This window comes from Olea europaea, chromosome 10 (assembly GCF_002742605.1).
Source record: "Olea europaea var. sylvestris chromosome 10, O_europaea_v1, whole genome shotgun sequence".
In the NCBI taxonomy this organism is placed as follows: domain Eukaryota; kingdom Viridiplantae; phylum Streptophyta; class Magnoliopsida; order Lamiales; family Oleaceae; genus Olea; species Olea europaea.
The window spans coordinates 14,487,463-14,499,836 of record NC_036246.1 but is presented as its reverse complement, the minus strand read 5'-3'; the positions used below and the strand labels follow the sequence as shown (position 1 = coordinate 14,499,836).

Here is a 12,374-nt window from a genome sequence, read left to right as displayed (position 1 = left end):
TGAAATATAAGCCAGCCTTTGGATTGTTTTATTTTTTATTTTTAAAAAAAAGTTTTTAAATGGTAAGAAAATGTATAGAAAAAATTGTGGAACGATTTACAAGATCCAGGGGGAAAATCAATAAATCTTTTTAGTAAGATATAACAGTCTCTTTGGTAGCCCCATAAAGTAATTTTCATGCAAATTGATCATAGGTTAAGCAGTTAAAACTGGAAAAGATCCCTTCTGCTCTCCATGTAAATGCTCGTCAAATATGCAATATATGTATTTGATATGTTGAATTGAATAAAATTAAGAAAGAAAGACAAGTGATATGATTGATTGTTACCCTTTTCATTAATATTCAGTTTAGCATACATCTAGCACTGACCTTTGAGAACAAGAATGGGAGACCCAACTTGATTTTACAGTCTTTATGTATTGTCTTCCTAATTAGTAGCTGAGTTGATGGAAGCAGTTGAATAAATTCAATGCAATTTATTGCACGAATTGCTGGTAAAATATTCAAATTTGATGGTGGTATTAAATAGCACTAGTAAGTTTGTTGAAGGTGATGTTTTAATTTTAGTTGCAAAAGTAGGTAGGTTTGTTAAGTATCCACGTTAAAGTGGTTTTTATTACGTAAATAATCAAAAGTATTATTGAGATTATATAGATAAAATTGAGAGTATCTTCAATGTATTAGAATTTAGGTAATATTTAAATAGAAAGGCTTTCAATCTACATAACATTAATGTCAATAAGCTCGGTCTATAATTATTGTAATTAAGTCTTAATACTTTATAGAGCTACTACAAGGAATTGATCGAACATACATTATCCAAGTTACAATAATTAGATCATTTCTAGTTGATCCTAGATTACCCAATCTAATTATTAGTCTTTGTTTTTTCACTATAGACAAAAGACTGAACTTTTAAAATATAGAAGATTACAGAAATCAACAAATCTAAAATACTTTCCTTTAACACGTTGTATATATATTTTATCTTCATCCGAGATTCGATAATTAGGCACGAGCATAAATGATTGTTTTGCCTTTCTAATTATTCTAAGTAATTTAAGTACCATTTTCTTCAACGATCCTTTGAACTAATCACAAATGTCAAAATTTAGCCTTCACTAAACGCTTAACTCAGTCAACAGAAAGTACTTAAACAGTTACTCTACCCTTTTCAGGTGACAGTTCTTGACACGAATTCATGTTTTCTTCTTCGCTTATTCTCAAGTTGCCAATTTATTGAGATATTTCACCAATCAAATTGATCACACACATTGACAAATCAAAGGACCATTAAAATTAAACTCTGTCAAGGGATTTGATGAAATACATAGCGGTCAAGTGGAATTTAATTCTCCGTACAATCATGCTATATAATTAAATTCGACACGTGGTTCGTTCAATACACTCCAAGTTTATTAGTGTCAATTTTAACTATTTCTGTGATTAGAACAAATCACAAACCTGAATAATGAATCGGTCAACACTACAATCTTCAGATACAAGGTGCCAACCCGTAGACATTGATTGTGAACATATTATTTATGATCAAAATATAAGTTGTGTCACACTGTACTTCTCAACGCAAGCATCCAACTTATATTATCACAAGTGATCGTAGACACTTTGATTCACATGCTCAATAATAAATAAATACAATAAATAACTAAAATCACAATTTATTTATTATAAATTATATTTTATCATAGTAAGATATAATATATAGTCACACAACCAAACAAATCTCCCACTTGCCCTAGAGTATATGTGTCATATCTTGCAACCTCATGTCTTGTAAATATCCCTCAAAAACCTTAGCCGACGGGCTTTTAGTAAATGAGTCTACAAGTTTATCCCAATAGCAATCTTATTGACAAGCCCCTTTTTTTCTACCAACTATCCCTCTTAAGAGATAATATTTTTGTTCAATGTGTTTACCCCTCTGATGACTCTTGATTTATTAACATTTGTCACAGTCTCACTATTATCTCAATACAGTGTAAAGGGCTATGTAGATGCAGATATCACCTCGATGTCCTTAGGATTTTTGGATCATACAACCAATTTAGTAACTTCATAAGCTCCTAAACTCTTTGCAGCAATAGCGGAATCAGCAATGCATGAATGCTTGGTACTTCTCCAAATAATGGCCCCAACGTCAAATGTAAACAACGATATTAATGTAGACCTACGATAGTCTTCATCATTTTGAAAGTCCAAATCCTTTTAATGCATCGAACAATATCCGGTGATGAGCATATTATTCTTCATTCCCCAGAGATACTAAAGGATATGCTTTATTACTGATAAGTGCGTTTTTACACACTTATTTGGTCCACAAAACATGACTAATTGTTGATAAAAGTGTTTGAATATGACTTAATTCTATATAATTTCGTTTTGTAGGACAATGTTGATGACTATGGCGAAATTCAAGAGAAAATGAACGAAAAAGGACCAAAACGGGAGAAAACGACAGGGACTAAAATGCATCACTTGAATGAATTGAGGACTTGGATGATAAATATTGCATTGGAATTTAAAATGGGTCTTGAATAACAGCAAAAGAAGCTGCCGAATGGAGGAGAGAAAATAAAATATATTGGGCCTTAGTTTGGACTCTATTTGGTATCAACTTTGGACTCCTAATTTGTTTACAAGACTACAAAAGGGCTTAATTGTTTGGTATATATATGATACACACGTACAGATTGAAAAGGCAGCCGTGGGGGAGATAATTGGAACCCCTTCTGGGGATTATTCATATACGCACGTCGGCGGCTCAAGGCTGGGAATTAATTGTATATATACATACAGAAAGCCGAAATCAGATTGGTGAAGCCGGGGCTGAGTTGAATATATTATATATAGGCAGAAAAACGGCAAGTTGGAGGCCGAGAACTGAGTGCGGAATTGATAAAATTTGAGTGGGCTGAAAAGTCGACTTATATACGTACATAATTCCCACAAATCGGCCAGCTGCTGGGAAGGAATTGAAGCATACATATACAAACAAAAGGCAGCAGCTGAGAATTAATTGAGACTACAAAAGGCGGCTGCAAGGTGGAAATAAATATACATAAGGAACTGAAACCAAGCTGTGAGGAAATTAAGGACAAATCGACTGCCGGAATTGGAATTTTCAATTGGATAATAGAATTGGCGGCTGCAGATTACATATTCATATTATTTACACACGGCAAAGACGCGAAAAGAGAGACGGACAACAAGCTGTTGAAGGAATAATTTCAGATTGCCTTTGGAAGGAATTTGGATGTTGATCGCGTTCCGTCAATTTTTGGTGATTTCGTTCCACTTGTATTTATTTAATTCCACCATTATGTTCGGGTAGACTTGTTCGTGCTAGGAAAACGATGAACTTTGTTATATGAATTTTTAATCTCTAGTTTACGTTTTTGACATTAAAACATGCGTTTGGAATTTGAATGATTTATATGCACTTATTTTCTCCGCAATTATCGTGCACGTAATTTGTGTGAGTTTGGTGACTTGTTCTTGCATTCGAGAGAAGTGGAATAGGTTCGACAGGGTATAAATCATTGTAGGGTCCGATAGGGGATAGAGATATACCGCTATGCCTTGCGTGAGTCTTTAAGTGTTCACAAAACCACATGCATTTTTATATATGCACTTGTCATAGAAATATAGGCCGGTGGTATGTAAAAATAGGTTCGATACATCTCGAGAGAGAGTGTTGAATAGATTTAGGAACATTGATTCTTCAAAATCTAACCGTGTCGTCAAATTGTAAAACTAAGGTTAAAAATGATTATTTCATAGGGATTCGCTACCCTAGTACATTCGTCATTCATTTATTACGTTAAACTTGCATTCAAAACGTCACAATGTATTTTAGTTTATTTAATTCTCATACATTTGCATCCGTAATTTAGAGTAGGTTTAATTACATTGCAAAAATCACATTTGACATTCTTGTTTCGGTTAAGGTCGGGATAAGTAAAATTGAACAACCAATCTCTGTGGGACGATATTCGGACTCAATTGATCCACTTTATTACTTGTTAACGAACCGTACACTTGCGGTAATTTAAATCGAAAGAAATATTTCGTGAACAATTACCATTCAATGTTTTAATCCTAAGGTTAAATAGATTTTGACTCCCCACACCAACAAAATGACAAATGTCGGGTCTATTGCATAGCATATCATACATGAGACTACCTACTGCCAATGTAGAAGGTGTCCTATTCATGTACTCAATCCCTTTAGGACTCTTAGGGAACTGAATCTTAGACAGTTGGATTCGATTCCTGATGGCAGAATCTTGCATAGCAAATTTGACAAGTATCTTGTCAACATACAAAACTTGGGACAAAGCCATCATCTTGTTCTTTTGATCTCTCAATATCTGAAATCTAGAATATAGCTAGTTTCACTAGGTAATTGTTTGAGCCCCATTAAATTAGAAAAATATATTTTGGACTAGTAGATTGATGGAGAATGTATAGTTAAAAATAAAGAAAAATTTTGAATTTGCGTGTAATGTTATTTTATTAAAGAATACATTGTTGAAAAGAAGAAAGAAAAAAATGAGAATAATGCAAGGCCTAAGTCTTTCATATAAAACTATTGGGCCAACCACACTTTCGTAGACAATAACGCACCTAAATTCTTCTACATAAGCACTAAGAAAAATACAATTTTGTCTTATGTATTCTTATAGACACAGGGTTTATCAAAATTTTGATTAAAACCATATGTCTTAATCTCTTTGTCGAATCCATAAGTAGATCGTTTCATCCATAACCTCTTTATATAAAGTCAGATCATCAACTTGTACCATAGAGATCATCATATTGGACTCTCCACTCAACAAGTACTTTGGAGGTGAACTGATAATCATCCGACTTTGTCTAAAGGACGATTAATCTAGGACCGTGGCATCATTTGGAATGTAATATTTTTATCAATTCTGGCATTACCACTAGATGACAATATTACCTCCTCATTACCTTTAACATTTTATTGACCTATTGGATCAGATGACAACTCATCTCTCCCACTCATATTACTTTGTCCAGATATATTTGACACCATGGGATGTCTATCCCAGGTTGTGTTCTAGGAATTGATTAGGTGGCGCTCATTTCTTCCAACACGGTCTTATATTTGGACTAACGGTCATTAATATACTTATCCTTGATCAATATTGCACTTGTGCTGGCAAAGACATTCCTATCTAGGGAATTATATAAAAAAATTATCCCTTAGTATTTTTAGGATATCCCACAAACAGGTATATCTTTGATCTAAACTCTAACTTTTCTGCCTTCTCTTTCAACACATGAGCTGGACCCCAAAATTTTGGATGTGATGCAAGTAGGACTTGAATCCATTCTAAAATTTCAAGAGAGTCTTGAGAATAGACATAGAAGTAACTAAGTTAAGAATATATCCAACTGTTTTCAGTGTATATCTTAAGATGAGATAGGTTGAATTGTGAAACTCTTTATTGATCCAACCATATCTAATAATGTCGTGTTTTCCTTTCCGAAACGCCATTCTATTGAGATATAATAGGCGTATTCTATTAAGAGACAATACCATTTTCTGTTAAGCTATCCTTGAATTCTCCTAAGAGGTATTCACCACCTCGATCAGATCGAAGTGTCTTAATACTCTTACCTAAATGTTTCTCGACCATAGTCATATACTCTTTTGATTTTTCTCAAACTTATTTGACTTTCAAGCCATTAGGTAAATATATTTGAAGCCATAATAATAATCAGTAAAAAAAAAATACTCCTAGTTCCCTCTCTCAAGTGTATTCATAGGTCCACATATATCAAAATGAACTCATTCTAATATATCTTTGAGTATATCTCTTGTTTAAAAAAGGATATCTTGTTCATATTTTCTTCCAAATAAGAATTACAAATTAACAATGGTTCGATATTAACTGAGTTGAAAGGACCATCTCTAGTTAGTTTTGTATTTTGTTAAGGTTAATTTGTCTAAGACACTATAGATATGTATCACTATTATGGTACGATATTTTATGATTTACAAGAGTAACTTTTTATTTCATATGTGAAATAATTTAAAATATAAAGACCAATAATCAAATGTCTAGCACAAATGGAAACTTTATTTATTAAAATGCTAAGCGTATTAAATACTGATTTTATAGAATAAACTTGTCCTATTAAATCAAAAATAGAAAACAAATTTCTACTTCATTCGCGAGATAAAATAACAGTCTTTAAGTATCGTATGCCTACCACTATTGAAATAAAAACAAAATACTCTTATACCAATGATAATTTTAAATTGACTTTCACTGAGTTTTCTATTTCCTGAAGCACCCGCATCATCACATAGATATGATTAGTGGTTCCAAAATCTACAATTTAGAAATTTGTAGTGTCAATTACTGAACAATACTCAGTAACAAAAAACTTTACCCACACTTTGCTTTCTAGATGCTGCATCTGGGCAGTCTTTCTCTAGTGTCATTTTCAACTGTAGTTGGAACACTTGTCTCAAGGTTTTTCATCTATTTTTGGATCTTTTGTTGCTCTCATACTTCTTGATAGCTTTCCTCCTTTTCTTTTCAAAGCTGCCTTCTAGCTTGGAACCAAAGGAGCCACCAAATGATGCACGAGCTTCGTCATTGTACTCTTAAGACAATTTTTTTACATTACAACTCTATTATTAACTCAGTTAATGGTATCTTCATCTTATGGAATAATAGTCCACATTAAACAATGAAAAATTATTAGATAAAGAATTCAATACCATGTCAAACTGAGTCTTCTTGATATATGGTTGCACCCAAACTCTCAACCAGGTTTGAAATATGCATTCGTAGTCAAGCTATGAAACTTCACAGACACTCTGAATTTCATGCAAATATTCTATGAGATCAAAAGACTTTAAAAAAACCTTCCTACTTCGATGACTAAACATGTCTTGAAGGGTCTGTAGTATGTTATCAGAGATACTCTGACTTTCAAACCTTTTGTTGAACATGTTTAACATCGAATTTAAAAAGAGTTAGCCATCTTTCTGCAATCTTCCACCCATCATATCCAGCTTTTTAGATTTGTCACATAGTCTTAATAGGTCCATCAGGACATCTCATAAGCATAAAATAAAGTTTTTCCACATCGAGCATAATCATTTATTAGGTTTTCAATCCACATAATTTTTCTCGATTTGTTGGTTTTGTATTAGGATAACCGAAAAATTGGCAAAGTGATATTTCGCATAAAAAATAATCATACATTGTATATTAAAATTGAGCAGAAAATAATAATTTTGCATATGATGTATGAATACACATGTAGATCAATCCAACTACAATAATACAATGACTATTTGATCATTGTGATCCAAAAGGCCTCTATATAGGAAAGGTCACTGCATTCACTGATCAAGTTGAGACCCCCACTAGACAAATCATATCTAACAACAAATGTCTATACAAGTCTGCTATCGTTTTATTCGATCACAAATTGTAGACGAGAGCCTCTATAGGAGGTTCGTTGATGATCTTGATTTGAACATATAACCTTTACCTAGAATTTTTAGATACTTGAAATTAATTTCGTCATCTAGATGATGATCACAAATTATATTCTTATCATGACGATCTTACCGTGGATGAATCCAATCAAACAATTTGAACTACGTGACCCTCCTGTAGGGAGTTCGTTGCATTACTAGCATGAGGCAAGTGTATTACTTATGCATTGACCAAATGAGATCATGAGTTTTTACTTAAATAAACACCCGCTCCCACTCATTGTTTTTAAAGTAATGGATTTTAATTATAAATAATTATAAACTGTTCACATTAATCAAATTAATATACAGTTTAATTATTACGATTTTTCCTTTCAGAAAAATTAATCTAAATTAAATTAATAAAAGAAATTTTAAATAATTATCAAATGGTCACATTAATCAAATTAATATACAATTTAATTATTACAGATTTTCCTTCTAGGAAAATGTAATCTAAATTAAGTTATCGAAGAAAATTTAAATAATTATGAATAGTTCACATTAATCAAATTAATATACAGTTTAACTATTATGAATTTTTCTTCCAAAAAAAATTAATCTAAATTAAATTAATCAAAGAAATTTTAAATAATTATTAACTGTTCATATTAATCAAATTAATATTCAATTTAATTATTACGAAGTTCCTTCCAAAAAGATTTAATCTAAATTAAATTAATCAAGAAAATTAAATAATTATCATCAGTTCACATTATTCAAATTAATATACAATTTAATTATTACAAAATTTTCTTTCTCAAAAAATTTAATCTAAATTAAAAGGGTGTTTGGTGGGAATTAAAATTAGATTTTTTAGTAGATTGTGATAGAATTTTTTGAAATATGTGGTTGAAAAGTTGTGGAACCCATGAAAGATGTGATTAATATCGATTATTTGACTTTGACTTATATTAAAATTGGATTTTAATTCAAACCAAGCATGCACTAAATTAATCAAGAAAAATGTAAATAATTATCAACTGTTTACATTAATCAAATTAATATACAGTTTAATTATTCGATTTCTCTATCCAGAAAAATTTAATCTAAGGTCATGTTTGATTGGCCAAAGTTTTCCATGGAACTAGGAATTCCAATTCCAAGTTCCAAGAATTGCATATTTGATAGCATTATTTTCCAGGGAATAGATTTTCTTGCTTTTTCCAACCATGTATACTATTTCTTGGTTTTTTGGCAAAATCAATGTGGGAATTGATTTTCCAGTCATTCCTTTTTTTTTTTTTTTTTTTTTTTTTTTTTGTGTGTAATGAAAACAAATTTATCCTTGATTGTAAAAAAAAAAAAAAAATTCCTTTAATTGACAATTTTCATGTAAAACAAAGTCAAACGAACACTAAAAGATAAATGATTTTCTTGGCTTTATTTTTAATTTTTTTTTGTGCAATGAAAACAAATTTCATCTCCATACCAGTGCACTCTATCTCTTTAAATGAAAATTTTCATGTAAAATAAAGCCAAACGAACACCATAAAATATTTTTATTTTAACATTTTCCACATAGAAAATCATACCAATCAAACAAAATAATTTACAATTCTCAGGAAAATAATTTTTAGGCAATTCAATTCCCTGGAATCATTTTCTTTCCACCCAAATTCCATCTTTACAATCAAACGGACCCTAAATTAAATTAATGAAAGAAAAATCGATGTTCATTAATACGCATCATATTCATAATATCACGAGCAATATCATAAATAAATCTATATTTCATTATATCTTAATGATAATATTTAAAACATGCATAAAACAATAAATTAACAATCATTTGTGACCCAAGAACGACTCAAGAATTAAATTAAAAATTAATTGGATTTAAACTTAATATTTAATCTAAATCTTCAATCCAAAAAATCTTCAATGATCCAGTGGTAGCAACCCAAAAAGTAATAGGACTTCTTCATCGTACCTGAAAAAATTAATTAATTTCAAACCCAACTTATCTAGATCTGAGCCAGTCCACTGAAAAATAGATCCAGATCGAAGTCAACTAATCTATTGCACCAAACGCAAGCAAGTTGTTCACAGATCAGTCACGGCCCAAGGCAGGCCGACAACAACCTCCTGCTCAAGGTAGCTGCTTCGACAGCTTCCCGAACAGCTTGCTACTTCTGCGCCTGGGGAACAACCGCTACCGCGTTTAGGCAGTAGCTGCCTGCTTATGCTGCATTAGGCTCCTTTCTTTGAATTCTTTTTTATAAAATCATTTTTAATCATACATTTCACGTGATATGTAATTTTTATCAATTTTTTAACAATAAATTTCATCAATTTTTATTAAAATCTTCTAAAAATCGAAAAAAAAACAAAGGCTTATTATCTTTTTTTGCTTAATTAATGTCCTCGACATTGTGCGTACTTGCATTATTTTAGCACATTACACATTCGAAATTTACAAGAAAATGATGATTAACGATCAGAGTTTCAACAACAAAGTATTTTTTGTCATTACTAATGATATTTCATGACAAAACAATATATTTATTGTTAGACATATGTCAAGATTTTAACTTTTTTTTCCTATAAGTTGTTTCTAGTACTATTTAGTCTTGCTTATTAAACATGTCATCACAATAAAATTGATTCATTATTGGTAACAAAAGGCATTGGAAAATTGATATTAAAAACAATAAATTATTTTAGGCTATGCTTGAGCTCTATTTTTTGTAAGAAAATGAGTTTTAAAATAGTATTTTTCTTGGAGAATATGTGGTTAAAAAGTAGAAAATTTTGAGTTTACATGTAAAATTATTTTATTAAAAGAACATGTAGTTGAAAATAAATTTCAAAATAAATAAATAAATTTTTAGATAATGGAACTCAAAGAGGGACTTAGAGGGTGTTAGGGAGACATTTTTATGTAAAAATACATTTTTGAATAGTAAATTGATGGAAAATGTTTGATTGAAAAATAAGGAATTTTTTTTGATTTACGTGTAATATTATTTTAATAAAGAACGTATGGGTGAAAAGAAAAGAGAGAAAAATACATTTTTAAAAAAATGGGTGCCAAACGGGATTTAATATGTGTCACTTAGATAGACAAGTGACAAGCTTGAGGTACGTAATTAATGAGATAATGACCTTAAAAAGAAAATGCTAAGGAAGAGGTAACTGAGCGGGGATGGAAATCGCTCGCACAATGTTTTTAGTTTTTCATTTTTTTTAAAATATATAGAAATTTTGAATTTTTTTAGGGATAATTGTCCCAAACAAATTACTTCTACTTCTTCTTCATTTTTTTTTTTTTTTAAATTTACCTTAACCGTCACTTTGTGCTCCCCTCGATCCCAAACCTTTTAAAAATTAACACCTAGGGTCCAAAATGGATGATTTTTGTTAGTTTGGCCGTTAGTTGACCGAGTAGAAGATATTTTATATCTTTTTCGTTTTGAAGATGCTTGGGCAATTTTTCTAAACATAAAAGTGGTAGTTTTGGAAGTAATGGGTATTAAATAGGTAGGTTATATAACTAATTTATTGGCCATTTGTGAGAAAAGATTTAAGGTGGGTTCCATTAATTAAGGCATTATTTAAGAAGTGATTAATGCAATGAGGTGATTACAATTGTCTATCGAGTTGGCCAAATGGGTATGTATGTGGACTTGAAATGGTTTGGTGTAATCAAATGCTCGCGACGGTGTTTCTGAGTCCTTTTGCTCATTGAATCATTGAGAACAAACTTTCTAAAATCCTGTTGTAGTTTATTGTAGCTAATAGATTATCTTCATTAAATCAGGTTAGAATATAGATCGATACCAACACAATTAGATGTCACAAAATTAGCTACCCGGATAAAGCAAGTAGAAAGATTATAAGAATCACCTTCTGCTATCATCTAGAAAGCGATTCATTTTGTCTGTATTTAGAAAAAAAGTTAACATGGATGTTATGGGTAGAATTTTATTCACATCTTCGATATTGGAATTTACTCATCTTCCACAAAGGAGCCAAATGAAACCAAAATTTCATGTTCAATTTTGAATTAGATATGTTAAAATGTTGAATCAATATTGATTATAAGCCCTAACATTTCAAGCTAACGATACAAATAGACATTCAACTATTCACTAGCAAAATTATCTCATGGATATTTACGAAGTCGTGCCTCATTTAATTCAATTTGAGTTTTCGACAATGATTTTGTTCAAATTAATGTTTCGTTTGCTTGTTAAATTTTTGACAATGGATAGCTATCGATGATTTTGTAACTAGAGATGCAAATATTTTCGCTTGGTTACGAAAAGTCTAGCAAGATAGACATCTATAACACAATTGAAGATCAGTGTGTGACTAAGTAGCTTCCAACAAACAATCAAATTTATCTATTTATAAACAAAGGCTAATTGTTGTTACTTTAAAGGAATGGCATTGGAGATTTATATGAAGAGACAAGACAAATGTATTGGATAAATGTCGTTTATCTTCCCCTTGTTTAACTTGCTATCGGCAGCTTGCTACTGCTGCGCCTGGTCAACAACCGCTGTCACGGTTAGGCAATAGCTGCATTAGGCTCCTTTCTTTAAATTTTTTTTTTTCAAATTCATTTTTAATCACATATTTCAAATGATATGTAATTTTATCAATTTATTAACAATACATTTCATCATTTTTTAATAAAATCTTCTCAAAATGGGGAAAAAAAAAACAAAGGCTTATTATCTTTTATTATTTAATTAATGTTCTTGACGTTTTGCATACTTGCATTATTTTAGCACATTACACATTCAAAATTTACAAAAAAATGATGATTAGCGATCAGAGTTTCCACAACAAAGTATTATTATTATTATTATTATT

The 12,374-nt window shown here is 30.7% G+C and overlaps 1 protein-coding gene across 1 annotated transcript; it reads right to left on the bottom strand.

Annotated features, from left to right (window-relative positions):
• Positions 1-2,946: 2,946 nt before the first annotated feature.
• Positions 2,947-4,365, bottom strand: LOC111400325. Its single transcript, XM_023027740.1, has 2 exons — positions 4,104-4,365; positions 2,947-3,167 (listed from the first exon to the last, which is right to left on the bottom strand). The coding sequence occupies exons 1-2, from the start codon at positions 4,363-4,365 to the stop codon at positions 2,947-2,949; spliced, it is 483 nt and encodes a 160-aa protein (XP_022883508.1).
• Between the last annotated feature and the right edge of the window lie 8,009 nt (positions 4,366-12,374).